A 17357-nucleotide genomic window follows, 5' to 3' on the forward strand; every position below is an offset into this window, starting at 1 on the left:
TGTCTTCTTCTCATTCATTTGGACACATGCCATTTTCTAGAATTTTTATATTTTCTATTTTCCACTTGTTATTTTATTGTATTTTTCATTTTATTAAATTAAATTCCACATTTAATGTGTAAAGTAATATATATGTAAAGTATTTATTAGAAAAAATTTATATATGTAATGTATTCAATACATTAAAGTCCCATTAATTTTAATAATTCAAATTTTTCCCATTGTTCTTATAAATTCAAATTTTTCAAATTGTTAAAATTTTATATTTATTTTTTTAATTAAAACCATGTAATACATGGGTCTCACACCTAGTAATAATAATATAATATTTGTTTAAAATTTTATTTTAGAGTAAAAAACTCCTAACCAAAACCTACTTTAAATAGCTTTTGAAAACTTTTAATTTTATATATTTCAACTTACTAAACATAAATTACAATTTTCAATTATTTTTTATCAAACAAACCCTTAATGTTTATGGATCAAAACTTGTTAGGATGAATGTGAAGCCGAATTTTGACTGTCTAAGATCTTGAACAAACCCGAAGATTGTAGATGTAAAAATCAAATTGGTAAACTTTGTTAAATATTGCATCCTTGATTTTGTTTCCAACAATTTGATATTATTATCTCCCTACAATTTTCAATCTCTTGAAAACGAAATTATGTAAAAGAGTAAATGATTAATCATCTAATTCACAATATAGAAATACACCAAGAACACATTAAGGACAATATGATGACCATTTATGTCCATATAACCCTGTTCTCCTCAGCATTACTCATTGGGTTGTTTCGAGTTCCTTAAAAGACCCCCAAAAATGTCGCAACAGCAAAAAGTAAAAATAATACTCCTCCCAGATACCCAACCTGACAAATCATTACTTCAATTAGATTATTTGTTTTTATAATTAAAAAATGACAATATTTTTTTTTTGTTATATATAATTCTATTTTAAGGTTTTAGGGTATTAAATCTTTTATTCTTATAACAATTATATTAATACATACAATATATATTTTACATGACGTTCAATTTGTTAATATGCAATTCATCTAACAATATATCTTTATTTGAAAAAACTTATTTCTATAAAATAACATATTTTTGTCATTTATGAGTTTAATTTCATTTAGATTTGTAATTATACACAACAAAAAAACATGTTTGAATGACTTATTTTGTTTTCTTCAAGCCAACCAAACATGACATGATGAGAAAAAATATTATTTTGTTATATAAGTTCTGTGGGATTTAACTCTATTCTATACATTAGTTTAATGATTATTGTTAATGAAAAGGTAATTAAACCTAAACCCCACAGAACTTATAATAAAAATAACATGTTTTGTTATTTAACCAAATAAAATTATAATTTAAATGATCAAAGAAATTTGTGTCATTAAAAGTTTTAAAAAAATGTGTCACCAACAAAAAAAAAAAAAAAACCTCAACCTGGACTAAGGAATGAACTTCAACAAAACCAAAGGCAAACAAAACAAATTTTTTTTCTTAAAATTCCAACGGAATAAACCATTCCATTCCATTCCTTTGCTGATTCCATCATACATAAAAATTTTGAAGGTAGATAACCTAATCAAGTCAAAAGAAAGAATTACCAGTTTTTCAGAAATATAATTGGCAAGAAAGGCCCCTCCAACTGCTGCTATGGAGGTTGCCAATAGATGTCCAGCTATGGCTCCACTTGCCACACCCCATGGAGACTGTCACACAAAAAAAAATAAAAAAAATAAAAAAAAAAGACTTTTGGTTTCATTCATTTATGACAAATCTTCATAAATGGTCCCTGTGGTTTCCATGAATATCAACTTCAGTCCCTAACTTTTTCCGATCTCATGAAACCACAGGGACCTTCCATGAGATCGGAAAAAGTTAGGGACTGAAGTTGATATTCATGGAAACCACAGGGACAATTTATCAAGATTTGTCTTAATTTATTTATAATAGCATCATACTTTCAATTATTATTTATTTATTATTATTTATATATTTTTAATGTACCTGAGCAGCCCCAAGAGCTATGGTTGCAAGCATTGACCGGTCACCCCATTCCTACAAATTTGCAATCAAATTTGTTTTTAATGAAAAATAAACAGCTTCATATCCAAAAAAAGAATTGAAAGATAAATAGTTTTAAAATAGCATACCAACAAAAAGATTATAAAGATCAACATTTTTAGAAAGTGGTGTGATAAAGGCTTAAATGCAAGAAATAGTAACATTCTTTCTTCAATTCTTTTTATAGCATTCTACCTCCATTTCTTCTTATTAGAGCATTATGTACTTTAAAAAATCTACCAAATTATATAACAATAATAAAACAAAGCAATTTTTCACGATATAAATCTTTTTTGGCTTTAAATTATTTCCACTGTTTCAAGATCAAGTTATAGTTTTAATGAATAAAAGACTTTTCAACTGAAAAACATACCAAATTATATCAATGTCATCCAAATACAAAACAATTTTCACTGCTATAATTGGATATGTTTTTCTAACTACAACACCATGATACAAAATAAAAAAACAGAAAGTATAATATTGTAAAAAAAAATATACATTGTAAGTAAAAAAAAGAAGAGGATTACCGCAAAAAATACAAGACTGAATGACTTCCAAATGATTTCAAAAGGATTCTTGAGCTGTTTAGATGCCTACATGTATACCAAATATTTATTTTAAAAAAAGAAACTAAAATTGTTAAATATAAGTCAAATGAATGATCATTAATCACCTTTTCTTTCACCAATTCCTCAGCTTCTGCATATTCATCAAGTTCATTACTATTTTTCTCACCATTTTTAGCATTACTTGATGGAAGATCCCATGCATCCTTTATAGCTTTAAGACCGAAGAACATCAAAAGAGTCACTGCTGCATATTCTCCAATTGGCAATGCTGCATAAACCATGGAAAATTAGACATATTTTACACAAAAAAAAATGAAGATGAAAGTACAATGCTGTAATGGAAATATCGAAATATTTACTTGTCTGGAATTGAGCTGGAACCGAATTAAAAATCCTTCCAATTATGACCGAAAAAACAGTCATAAGTGATAAAGCACCCATTGATCCCAAAATAACCTGATCACAATTTTTGAATCCATAAAAGTTAATGAATTTGATGCAATGAACATGACAGGTTATACTGCGTTTGGCATGCAATGGACTGGGACTGACAAAATCTGCCGTTTTTTGTCCCATTCAAAAAGGTGGAAAAATGACTAGCTGTCAATCTGTCATTTTGTGAAAAGACGTGAATGCCCTTCTCATCATGGAAAATAGCCCTAGAAAGGATGTAATTTGTTTTGTAATGTCCAGTGTAAAAAATTTATTGGAGATATGAGGAGATCGTACCAGTCCTTTATCATATTGCATGGCCAATAAAGCTGCAATGAAAAACGTCTGATCAAGTAAAGGAAAGTGGATATTAGTTGCTAATTAAGTTTAAATATAAGTTTATGTAAGGAAGTAATTAGTATGTGGTGGATATTTAGATACCTTGTCTCCAATTTCGGAAACAAAAATTAATGTAAAAGCAGCTGTGAAGCCTGACTTTGCGATTGCTGCTAAGAGAGAGGGAGGTGCACCCTTTCCAAAGGCGATTATTGAAAATACTAAAGCACATCCGGATAGCACAAGGGCTATTGAGACTGGATAACGAATTTGATCCGGAAGCTTTTTACTGTCAAACACATCGTAAAATAATTTAAAAGAGATTTACGGTTTGTTTGGTTTGATGGAATGGAATAACAATGGAAAGGAATAGAAAGGGTAATGGAATTAGTCATTACGTTTAGGGATACAAACGGAGGCGGATATTAGCGGGGACTACAATCTCCATCCCCATACCCGTACTCCGCTCAACACGCCCGTCCCCGCCTAATACTCGACGGATTCGGGTGAAAAAATTACAAGTTGAGAATTTTCATTTTCGAGACACGAGTCGATAACTATGTCAAATGATGTTTCTTTTTCATACCATTGCATTCCATGATGGCATGAAAAAGAAACACCCTTTGGCATAGTTGTCGACTCATGACTCGAAAACTGAAATTTTCAATATATATATATATATATATATATATATATATATATATATATATATATATATATATATATATTGAACATTACAAGTTTGCAAGTTTCAACTTGTGACTTGTTCAAAAATCATACAAAATATAATATATCATCTAACAATATCATAAGTGTATTTATGTTTTGATTATTTTATAGATTAAGGTAATATAATATAATATCTACTATTGATAGTCTAATAATTGTCTCTTTTTTTATTGCTACTAGTTCCTACATTCTCTTTAAGACATTCATGGACATCCATCACTGAGATATCTTCCAATAGACATGCATCCTCCTTCTCGGTGATCTATTCATCATCCGAATCTATATCCGATAAAGAAATAGGATCATAGGTTTCTCCTTGATACCGTCTCTTTTCAAGCCACGTATTTAAGGTTAATATTGTATTTTACAAACACTAAAGCATTTAACCATTGTTGCTCTAAACGGTTTCTCTTTGAAATGTACATGGTCAAATGTACTCCAATTTCTCTCACATCCCGTGACAATACATATGACGCTTAGCACACGAACGGTTAGATATTGAAGTTTTGGGCACTCATTTTCATAGTCCAACCACTGTTTTGCGGGTTGTATCTTCTTTCTCATTACTTTGTTTTAGATAAACCAAACATTCCAATGCTTTCATTTAACTTATCAAGTTACCCATGAATTTTTATGTCTGTTTGTCTGTTATACATCTTCTTAATAACAATGTACAGTCCAAGTTTGACTTCATCATCAACACAAAAGTTCTCATCAAAATGAAGACTATTTTAAAATTTAAAATAACATAATTATTAGTTCATTATATATAAAGTAAAAAGTATTTTTATTTTCATAAAAAGAAGTGAGACCTTAGATTAAGATAGTATCTAGCAACATCAAGGGGCTTTATAGAGTTACATATCCCATTTCAGATCAATCTTTTTCCCAAATGGGTTTATATCTTGCTTCAACGCCTCTTTATTTTCTCTTTTGCATGATATATATATATATATATATATATATATATATATATATATATATATATATATATATATATATATATATAACCCCATTGCAAGTTTTACATCTCCATCCATAAGACTTAATACTTTATAAATAGGAATTAGACAACTCAAACAATATTTTCAAAGATTTATATGCTCAAGAATCATTTTAGAATGATATTACTAATAACATATGCTTCTAAAGAGTAACACCAATAACAAGTTGACACAAATAGATTATTCATAAGAATTTTATTATTGATAAATATTCATAACTCTTCAAGTTAATTGGAAATCATTTATTTTTTGAAATATTAATTTCAAATGCTAAGTATCATAATATATTATAATGTATGATATATAAATCAATGTACATCTTTTAGGACTAGAATGACTTTTGTCTTTTAGTTAAAATATTATGAGTTTATATATTACTTGAAAGTATTTTTATACCGATCTTTGTCTTTTCTTCTTTTTGCGGTGAGCTAATAAAAGAAGAGACAAGATATGGTTTCTTGATTATTTTATTAGGAAAGACATGCTTTAAAAACATGTTTTGACAATATGATTAAGCATGAGATGCCATGAAACTTTTTAGAGTAAGAAATGAGATAGCAAATCTTATAACTCCCGCTCGAGTTAGTTCTCAATCACCGATAAACCTTTGAAACATTAATAGCAAAACACCATGTCGATAGATGTACACAGTTACTTTCTTTTGTTTTATCTATGGTGTGCTTGAAGGTTTTACTATCTCTAATATCTTATAATATCAAGTCGATTAAATGTGCAGCACACTGTGATCAAAATAAGCAAGGTCTCTTACTTTCAAATATGGTACCAGCTAAAAGTCGAAGCACTGTTGGAAAGAGACCTCGTTTGTTTTGATCATCGTGTGCTGCAAAATTAATGGACTTGATGTTACAAGATATTGGAGACGGTAAAATCTTCATAGACACCATAGAAAAAGCAAAGAAAATAATCGTGTATATCTATCGATATGGTGTTTTTCTATCAATGTTTCGAGGGTTTACCGGTGATCAAGAACTAACTCGATCGGTGGTTACAAAATTTGCTACCTTATTTTTTACTTTAAAAAAGTTTCATGAGTTAAAGACTCCTATTCAGGAGTTGTTTGCTTCAAAAAGTGGGCCGAATGTAACTTTGCTTCTACAAATAACGAGAAGTTGGTTGAAAATATTATTCTTTGAAAGACAATAAAATATTGTCTAAATTGTGTAATTCCCATTTACAAAGTATTGAGGCTTATAGATGGATATGTAAAACCTGTAATGGGGTATATATATAAAGTCATGGATCGTGCAAAAAAGCAAATGAAGGAAACGTTAATGGCGTTGAAGCAAGATATAAATCAGTTTGGGAAAAAGATTAATCTGAGATAGGATATGCAACTCGAGATAGGATATGCAACTCCACAGGCCCTTCATGTTGCATGATACTATTTTAATCCAAGGTCTCGCTTCTTTTTATGAAAATAAAAATGCTTATTATTTTATATATAATGAACTAATAATTATGTTATTTTAAATTTGAAAACAACATTCATTTTCATGAGACTTTTGGATGATTATAAAGTCAAACTTGAATTATACAACGTTATTGAGAAGATGTATGATAGACCTAACAGGTATAAAACTCATAAACAACTTGATAAGTTCAATGAAAACATCGGAATGTTTGGTTTATCTGCAACCAAAGCAATGACAAAGATGTTTCAACTTCCAACCAGTGGTTGAACTATGAAAATGAGTGCAGCTAGTTGTTCGTTAGCTAAGCCTCACATATAGTGTCACGGGATGTGAAAGAAATTGGACTACATTTGACCATGTACACTCCAAAAAGAGAAACTATCTAAAGCAACAAATGCTAAATGCTTTAGTGTGTGTCAAATACAATATTAACCTCAATACAAGGCATGGAAAGATACGAGGACGAGGAGAAACCTATGATCCTATTTCTTTATCGGTTATGTGGATTCAGATTCAGATGATGATGAATGGATCACCAAAAAGGAGGATGCATGTCTCCCGAAAGTTATCTCGTGGATGGATATCCATGAACGTTGTAAAGAGGATATAGGAACTAGTAGCAATAAAAGAAAAAGAGGTAAATATTATGCTATTAATAGTATTATTATATTACATTCCCTTGATTTATAAAATAGTTAAAATATAAATATACTTATGAATCTTAATTGTTTCTAAGGCCGAGGAACCTAAACAAGGTCCTAATTGCGAATACGCAAAATGACAATTGTTGATAATGATCAGGAGAGAGATGAAGTTGGACTCCATGGAATACCTATTAATCTAGAATAAGATAAAGATGATGTGTGACCACTTTGAAGTTTAATAGTGATACAGATGATGACTTTCACTAGTTATGATATTGTTAGATATTATATGATATTTTGTATGATTTTTGAACAAATAACAAGTCACACGTTCTAATTTGCGAACTTGCCATGTTTTAGTAAAGGTGCATCAATATTTAACGCGTATTATATATATATATATATATATATATATATATATATATATATATATATATATATATATATATATATATATATATATATATATATATATATATATATCATGACCCTTACGAGTCAAGTCATGAGTTGAAAATTTCCATTTCAAGTCACGAGTCGACAACTATGATTATACGTAAAATCAATACATAAATTCAACTCTATTCTATTCATTACTTCAGTTATGATTAATGAAGTTTTTTACAATAAAAAATCAACATCATAACCTAAATAAGTTCAAAATTTTATATTTTTTCGTTAATTCAATAAAATGAAATTTTAATCAAATTAAAATAATAAAAAACTTAGAAAAAAACCTTTTTCATTAAACAATATATAAATAAAATTCAATTATTGCACTTTTTTATGGAATGAAAAGAAAAACACCCTCTACCATCAGGTAAAACAAACAAGTTGTTCCCATTCCTATGGAATGAACTATTCCATTCCTTCCCTAATTCCATCATTACCAACACTATCTTAAATAATGCTTTCAGGAATTATCTCATAACATTTGGATTATATCACTCATCTTCAAATTGGTGTATAGATAACAATCATTCCCATTTCCCAACTTAATAAGCAAGAAAAAAAAATTCAATCTTTACAAGAAAAGATTCAATCCCAAAGCTCATTTGTTCCCCATAACCGAATCACCTAGAAAACCCCAAAAGCAATATAATCAAAATTCAGAAGAGAACTCACATTGGTGAACTTTCATTGTTTTGATCATTAGTAGATAAATTTTGGTTATCATTTCCATCTCTCTCTGCATAACCCCCAGAACTAGCACCAACATTAAATGAATTTGCTGTAATTCTGTTGCCTCGCAAGTGTGGTTTTAATATATCTCTTCTTTCAACTGTATAAAGAACAAAATTCCATTAATTTATGCGTTTCCTTTTATTTTAACACAATTCATCTTCATAATGGAATCGTTTTCTGGTTTGAGTTCCAACCAAAATAAACCCTCGAAATTCTCAAACTAGATAAAACCCCAGAATAATAAAGTACACTCACGAATTCAAGAGTGAATTAGGGATACGAAATTAAATATCGGTTGATTTTATACAAAATTAAGAGAAATTAAGCAGGCTGTAGCAGAAACCATGAAATTTTAGAACTGAAATGCTAGAGAAAACTTACATGATGACGATGAAGAGGACGAACATGTCGTTCTTGTGGATAAATCAGCAAAGAAACGCGAAGAATCTGGAAGTACCAATAAAGGAAGCTTCGGTCTTGTATTTGATGACACCAATACCGGTGTTTGATGGAGAATTAGGCCTGTCATCTCTATGGCGAAGTGGGGTTTCACTTATAATTTCAGATCCATTTCTTTCAGTAAATGCATCTGAACCAATCGAACTGTGTGATACTGGAACTTTGATGCTAAATGGGTGAAGAGAATGAAGAGGGTATAACCAGTGTTGTTGATGATGAGGGTTGAGGAATCGGACACCAACAACTCTATCTTTTTTGGGGGGCAAAAGTATGATTTGTTGCTAGAGTCGTGGGAGATTTGCCGTACGGGATGGTCGGGTGGATAGAGAAAGAAAAGATAAAATGATGGCAAATTGGCAGGTTTCTAGAAACGACGTCGTTGGTCTTGTTGGGCGATTGGGTTATTTATGATTGGATGAATGTTGATGTGAGTTACTTGTAGGTGATCTCGTTTTCTTGAATATCAGCGTCTACATTAAACATCGACACTAGAATTTTCCAAATGTAATCAAGACACATTCTAGTGTCAAATAATACTAGAAAATCTATTTTTCAAAATTAACCAATAAATTCATAGAGTCTTTTATGGAATTGTTTTTTATTATGGACTCAAGCTAACAATCAATTTTAGGGATATTTTCGTAGTTTTACTTAGTCTACACGTGCCTAAGTTTGTAAAATGAAGTCTTTGTTGTTATTTCTTACTCATGCAAGAGTTTGAGGTTATTATATAGTATGTCTATTGTATGAGCCTCTAGATCTGCATGCTATAATGGATTACTGATGGTATGATAGAGTGACATGAGTAGGTGGTTCACTAGTTAGAACGTGATGCTTGAATGTTGCTTGCTTTGTGCTTTTAGGAACCTACACTAGTATCAATTAACTATCAAACGGATATGCTAGGTTACATGCTATAAACATTAGATAATTTTAGAAGGGTAGGTTTAACTCTTTTGTGTGAATCCAACTGTTGTAGTGTGAGACCTTGCAGTCAAAGAATTATCTAGTTCTTATTGCATGTAATTATATTTGTAAGGTAGTTAGTGGGTATTAGTGGGAATTTCTCCTCAGCTAATGGCGGAGATAGGTTTGAAGAGGATCCTAGAAGGACCTAGGAAGTATGTTAGCATGTCGGATATGTTGTTAGCATGATTATCGAGTGAGTGGTTGTATGGAAGTAACTTATGGTAATCGAGACGATCCTTGAGGAAGGTGTGAATAGGTGTGGAAGGTAGTATTGAGCATGTACTACCGAAAGCACAGGATCCGTACTCGAGATAAGGTGAGTTACGAGGATACTAAGGAACTTATTGCTAAGTGTGGAAAATCCTTGAGTATTTTTCTGATAGTTACATTGTTCATTTTTTAGTATGGTGGTCACTTGAGGTGGTTCAGGTCCTGGTGAGGGATCAGGTTCAAGTTTTGGAGCCAAACCCTTGGATGAGCAGATGCGAGAGTTCATTTCTTCGGACATCACTCGCGGTATTCATGATCAAACTCATATGATCTTTGGTACGATCAAGGAGGGTATTACGGAGATGTTAGATGAGTGTTTGGGTGCATTTCGTATTGAGATTATGGCTATGGTGGGTGCACGCTCTCTGACTTTTCGAGAGTTCTGTGCATGTGGGGCTCCTGAGTTCTTTAGGAAGAAAGACCGCATTTTTAACAAGCGACAGTTGGCAGACATCGCAAATGCTTTCTGGACTAGCTTCTGTCCCGAGGGTCGAATATTAGATTTGCATCTTGTGTGTTGAAAGATAGAGTTCGTGATTAGTGGGAGGATGTAGACCATGCTTTGGGAGGCAAGGTTGTTGAAACGATGTCACGGGAGGATTTTATGATGAGATTCAAGGATGAGTTTGTACCAGTGATCGAGGTTCATCAGTTGGCGAGGGAGTTTTAGGACCTTCGTCAGACTATTGAGACTAGCGGAGATCAATGCCATGTTCCGTGAGAGGGCTTTGTTGGTTCCACAGTATGTGGCGGACGAGGAGATGAAGAAAGCAGGGTATCATGACATGCTGAAGGATGAGATTAGGCAGTTTGTGAGCATGTCTAGCTATAGGACCTTGGAGGATATGATAACGAGGGCCCGTGAACTGAACAAGTTAACGGTGAAGAACTATTATTCGCTTCCGAGGATTGATGATTTGTTTAACCAGTTATAGGGCGCGTCTTGGTTCTCCAAGATTGATCTATGTTCAGACTATCATCAGATGAGGGGTTGGGATGAGGATGTTCAGAAGACATCTTTCATGATTCGTTATGGGCATTATGAGTTCGTGGTAATGCCATTTTGGCTCACCAACGCATCAACAATGTTCATGGACCTCATGAACAGGGTTTGTAGGCCGATGCTGGATCGATCGGTGATCATTTTCATTGATGATATTTTGGTCTATTCTTAGACCAAGGAGCATCATGAGGATCATTTGCGACCGGTTTTGGAGACTTTGAGGAAGGAGAGGCTTTATGCTAAATTCTTGAAGTGTGGGTTCTGATTGTGCAAGGTGCAGTTCTTGAGACACCTCGTCAATCAGAAGGGTATATTAGTCGATCTGGCCAAGATCGAGATCGTGATGCAGTGGGAGGTTCTGAGGTCTCCATCTGAGGTTCGGAGTTTCCTTGGCTTAGCAGGGGACTATCGGAGATTCATTAAAAACTTCTCCAGGATCGCAGTACTGTTGACCAGGTTGACAAAGAAATCGGTTTCTTTCTATTGGGGGCCTAAGCAGCAGTCAACATTTGAGACTTTGAGGCATAAGTTATGCTAGGCTCCAATTGTGACTCTACCAAAGGTTGTGGATGATTTCGTGGTATATTGTGATGCGTCGATTTCAGGATTGGGTGCAATGTTGATGCAGATGGGTCATATGATTGCTTATGCTTCGAGGCAGCTGAAGCCTCACGAGGCGAATTATCCCACTCATGATTTAGAGCTGGGGGTTGTGGTTTTTTCCCTCAAGATTTGGAATTACTACTTGTATGGGGTTCGTTGTATCATTTACAAGAATCACGAGAGTTTGAAGTAATTGATGTATCAGTCAAATATGAATATGAGGCAACGCATATGGCTTGACGTGGTGAAGGAATACGATTGTGAGATCCTTTTTCACCCTTGGAAGGCCAACATGATAGTCGATGCTCTTAGCCGCAAGACGGTTGGTACTCCTATCAAGGATTTATGTTTGAAGATGAGAGTGATTACCCCACTCCTTGAGTAGATTCACAGGGCTCGGATTGAGGCTATGAAAGAGGAGCATCGGAAGAGCGAGCGCATAGTGGGTCAAGGTGTCCTCTTTTGATTATTACATCGGAGAATTTGAGAGTTTGGGTTCCGTATTTAGGAGGCACTCATCAGATTCTGATGGAGGAGCTAAATAAATCAAAGTTTTATCTTCATCTGGGTGTGGCTAAGATGTATAGAGACCTCCGAATTGATGGTGGCCTTGCATGAAGCGGGATGTGGCCTGGTATGTGGAGAGATACTTAACTTGCAGGAAAGTCAAGGCCGAGCATCAACGACCTCAACTTTGTTGGGTGTTCCCATCTGGAAATAGGAAGAGATCATGATGAACTTCACTACAAAGCTACTGTGGACAGCGCGTAGGGTGGACTCGATTTGGGTCTATGACATCCCCAAATTCACGGTCATTTTAAAAATTTTATTTATGCTTATTTAAAAATCAAAGTATTCTTTTTGAAGAATAATATTGCGGAGTTTGTTCCTATAAAAACATGATAATAATATTATCAAATCATTTCCAAAGAAATGTATTTTGTTTATAGTAAAACTTTAGGATGTCATCGTCAATACAGAAACATAAGCATAAACAGACCTTACATTCATTTACACTAGTGATTTACATCTCCTTTAATCTCTTTTTGTAATGTGTCTTCATATCGATACCTATGATACAAATAAACTGAGTGGGTCAGGTTGGGAAACCTAGTGAGTACATAGGATTTTCAACCCACAATAATAAAGTTATTATGTTTCATCATCAAACAATTAACCCAATTACCCATCCCCATTATCATCTTTATTCTCAAATATCTTCCCTAAGAATCATCTAATCCTCAATATTTATTCTTGAGGATTGTCCTAAGGCATAGGCATGAAGTCCATCGTTGCCAGGGTTTATTTGATAGGCACTATGTCCATAGCTGCCAGTGTTATCCATTAGGCACTAAGTCCATAGCTGTCAGCGTTCATTTATATGACACTAAGTCCATAGTTGTCAACATTTATTTGTAAGGCACTAAGTCCATAGCTGTTAATGTTCATCTATAGGGCACTAAATCTATAGTTGCCAACATTTATCTATAGGGCACTAAGTCCATAGCTACCAAGGTTTTTAGAGTACATACGGTGAACATATCGTTCACAACACCTACATGTTGCGAGCTTGTTAGTGTTCCACTGGACTGTATGGAATAGTCCGTGGTTGTCATCTATACTTTGCTAGATGACTGGGTCATCGCTTGGTTCAAGACTTTTCATCATCTTTCACCTCTCATCATCTATATAATTTTTCATCTACCCATCTTTACCCATCATAATTATAGATATAAAATATGTATATACTTTAAATCAAATAAAATTTGTATATTCATCCAACATAGGTATCAAGAACACAGATAGTATGCATATATAACACGTAATTTATATTAAATACTTCATATCTATGTGTAAGGTTAAAGTGACTATGCACTCACTTGTTAAAGTGACTATTCCAAACTCGGGCAACACTTCGCTTCTAACAATTCTATTTTCCTTTGGCGAAAACTAGTATCATTACCGCTAGATTTTAGTCTAATATTTATAGCGACTATTTACGAGCGATATTGTTTTATAAGTGTTAAACAATACTTTTCAACCACTATATACAGAAAGGGGCCAGACATGAAACACCAGAGGGCAAGACCATTTTGGCATTATAGCACTTCTGAAATCCAACAACTATATGCGACCCTTCAAACCAGATTTTCCGTACCGCGAGTAGTTAAAAGATATTATAATAACACTTTGTATATTATATTTTATAATATATTTATTGTTTATAAGTTCATAATAATGATATTGAACTTAAACATAATCTATACTTAAAGTAGGGTAAGCATAACTCACTTTCTAGGAGGTTTAGCTAGGAACCGGACTCTACGGGTGCAGAACTTTCAAGCCGAAAGCTCTTCTTTTCGGAGCCTTATGGTGCTCCGGGACTCGCCTCTTAGCACTTGGGAAGTACTAAGGGTTGGGAGAGGTTTAGAGAGAAGTTAAAGAGAGAGAAGGGTTAAGGTGTAAGGAAAAGTGGTGAACTTCGCATGCTATTTATAGGCAGCCTGATCCTCGGTATGCTGGGCATTCCTCAGAGGTACATTGCGCATATGAGGGTTATGTTGCGCGTACTAGGGGGCACGTGTTGCGATCCAAAGCGAAGTCTGTGGGGAGTAAGCAAAGGTTGAGATTTTGCCACGTCACCCTCCTCGCAATAGCTCATTCCTGATTTCTAATTTTCGTAACTTTCATATACGAGCTCCGTTTTTTACGTTCCTTATATCTATGCGTAGGTGGCGACGTTCTCTACAACTTTCATTTAGCCTCCGTCGGCTAATTTTGACTTTATTTTTAAAGTTATATTTTAACAAGCCTGGACAAGTAAAGTTCGTTAAAAATTCTTAACTTTGTCATCTGACGACCGTTTTCATCAGTCTTTATATCGTTGAATTCTTATTAACGAGATCTTCAATTCTTGTTTAGATTGTGTCAGCTAAAAATTGGCCGATCTAAAATTTGATTTCCGGGTTGTGCACTACTACGCTAAATCTTAGAAAAATCATAACTTCTTCATACGAAGTTAGATTTGGACGTTTTTTTATATACACTCTCGGTTTAATGTATACTACGACTTTCGTTTAGATCGCTAAGTCTAAAAAGTATTTTATCGTAAACTCACTTTTTACAATTCCGTGTGTCGTGCCAGTTTTGTCATAAAACTTCGACACATCATAACTTCTTTGTTATAACCCGGATTTCAGCATTCTTTATATGTACGGAACCCTTGTAACATATACTCTAACTTAGTTAATATTATTTATTCTAAATAATCTTCTATCAAAAAGTCATTTTTAACGCTTATTATCTCTAAATTGACTAGTTCGAATCTGCGGACATTACAATTATCTCCCCCTTAGGATGATTATGTCCCGGAATCATCAATGAAACAGGGCTTGCATAATGACTCCATACGTTATCCCTTCATCCTAGGTAATAACCGTAACTTCTATGTTCATTCAAATGAGTATCTAACTCTTGAACTTCTTAACTGCAGGCAGTGCTCAATCTTGCAGCCGCTCTTTATCCTATGTTGAATTTTCAATCGTAACCTTCGAGTTACAAAATCGATCCTTATTGGAGAATCCTATTTCTTCTTAAATAGACTTAACTTAAGAGAAATTTTTTACTTCAATTATTTTAACTGACTGATAGGTCATGCTCTAATGACCTTTCATCGTATGATGCAATGCTTAGACTCAAGTCTTTTAGAGTTGAATTCCAGAATGGAATATACCTTCCTTCAAGTTCTAATGTGATATAATCACATTCTAGCATGTAGCACTTCTATCTACAAGCTTCTTACTTTAAAAACGATTGTGATACTTCTATTGATCGCTTCGATTATCTTTCCCCTCAATCTTCTGGCTTAAGTCAGATGCTACATCGATCTTGGTTCTCTGAACCATGTAACATACTCGTCTTAGTCAGACTCGATTTGATATGATGACTAGGGTCGGACTAACAATCATCTTTTTAGTCGTTACCAAAACTATGGTAATGACATACATGAATAAAATGGAATCAATTACTAGCATCATCGTAACCTTGTGACTTTCCCCGATCCAAGTGTGAGTCGTGGGCTTCCGGTAGCATAGGCCTCTACTATTGATTTGGTGTTTAAGCCCATAACTATAACTGGAATGTACTTGACCCGATTGTAGCATGGTCCTTTTTGGGTTGCTTTCACCAATACAATTTGATAGGATGGATTTTGAGAATAAGGTTATTTATGGTTTATTAATATATTACAAGTATAATATATTAATATGGAATCTTATTATTTAATTATTATTGATCAAGAATTAATTTTGTAGTCAAAAGAGACTAATTAAATATATGGGGATTGATTATGTAAATCAATGATTCTTGTAGTGTGGGCCAATGATCCATGATTATGTGGATGGGCTAAACTAATCCATGGATAGTGTATGGAGGTTAAATCCATGGAGCATGATAATGTGGAAAGTCATGGGTCATTAGGGTTTACAAAGTGTAACCCTAGTATGTGCAAAACTATAAATAGAACCCTCATGAGCCAAAATCGGTTACACCATCTTCTTGAGATAAGTAACTTATTCTCTCAAGCCTCCTCTTGCATTTTAGTGTTTGTGAACCAATAGAGGCATCACATTTGAGGTGCTAAAGCTTTCAAAGGTTAAGAACACTACCCTACTCAAGAGGTAAGCATCCAAACTAAATTTATATTGTATAGCTTCAATTGTATGTGATGTGTGTAAAACCAACTAGTTTTAATCCTACTAACTTAAACACAAAGACAAACACACGAAAGGCAATGTACCTATCGATTAGCAGTTTAGTTCAGGTAAGTAGGGTATCGAACACAGGGAACGGTAAACAATTAAAATAAATGCTAATATTATCTAAATAAAACAAGTAATAGAAAAGGGGTTTTCTATATTTTGCAAGACTAGAAACTTAAGCAATTAACTAAAACTTAAATTAAGAAACTAAGAGCTAAGCAAATAAAATCAACTAAATTCAATATTTAAGAGGACTTCTGTTTAGGTTCGACTCATTTGTTCCCATGGATGATTTCAATGTATTGGATTAATTCTTCATTGGCTACCGACTAAGATGATTAGTTTCTGTTAGGTCCAGAAGGTGTTGCGTCTTGGGCTCGATATTTAGTCCATTTAGTCTCCGGTATGGGCCTGTCCATCCGTGAGTTATTTTATAGGGTTTTGTATTTATAGGTGCTTGCATGCATCCTAGAACGTAAGATTTTAGAAGTAATTCTGTCAAGTATTTTGATCTTTATCTTTTGTAACCCTAATATCCTCTACAGCGGAAGTTCTTTATCGAGCTCTGCTGAGGATTGAATTAATCGAATCATTCGGCATATTCAGATTCACTCTTGTGTTTTATATTGTTGTTATCGCTTTTGTGGTTTACCTGTTATAAGATCTAAACGATCAAAGAGTTTCTTAAAATCATCAATTGGTATCAGAGCAGGAGGCTGTGTAATTCATACACATCTCTTCTGTGAAAGAAGTGATTAGGGTTTATTCCGCATTTACTGATATTTATTGAGCCGTCACTCCATAATTGACGTATCTCAGTAATTATTCATCTTGCCCTAATATTACGTATTACAAGTCTGATCTTGCAACAGGTTAAA

The 17357-nt window shown here is 33.4% G+C and overlaps 1 protein-coding gene across 1 annotated transcript; it reads right to left on the reverse strand.

Annotated features, from left to right (window-relative positions):
- Positions 1–558: 558 nt before the first annotated feature.
- Positions 559–9260, reverse strand: LOC111880037 (protein PAM71-homolog, chloroplastic). The gene is made up of 10 exons (XM_023876448.3): positions 8797–9260; positions 8356–8512; positions 3526–3709; positions 3382–3429; positions 3012–3108; positions 2757–2920; positions 2611–2676; positions 2024–2074; positions 1621–1725; positions 559–870 (listed from the first exon to the last, which is right to left on the reverse strand). The coding sequence occupies exons 1-10, from the start codon at positions 8942–8944 to the stop codon at positions 805–807; spliced, it is 1086 nt and encodes a 361-aa protein (XP_023732216.1). The 5' UTR covers positions 8945–9260; the 3' UTR covers positions 559–804.
- Positions 9261–17357: the final 8097 nt, after the last annotated feature.

Source organism: Lactuca sativa, chromosome 2, assembly GCF_002870075.4.
Source record: "Lactuca sativa cultivar Salinas chromosome 2, Lsat_Salinas_v11, whole genome shotgun sequence".
Lineage (NCBI taxonomy): Eukaryota > Viridiplantae > Streptophyta > Magnoliopsida > Asterales > Asteraceae > Lactuca > Lactuca sativa.

Excerpts from the sequence above, each read along its gene's own strand:
- LOC111880037 (XM_023876448.3), bottom strand. The coding sequence starts at position 8,944 with ATGACAGGCCTAATTCTCCATCAAACACCGGTATTGGTGTCATCAAAT. Across the intron at positions 8,513-8,796 it reads GTCCTCTTCATCGTCATCAT|TTGAAAGAAGAGATATATTA; the intron begins GTAAGTTTTCTC and ends TTCTTTATACAG. Across the intron at positions 2,921-3,011 it reads TCCAGCTCAATTCCAGACAA|CATTGCCAATTGGAGAATAT; the intron begins GTAAATATTTCG and ends TGGTTTATGCAG.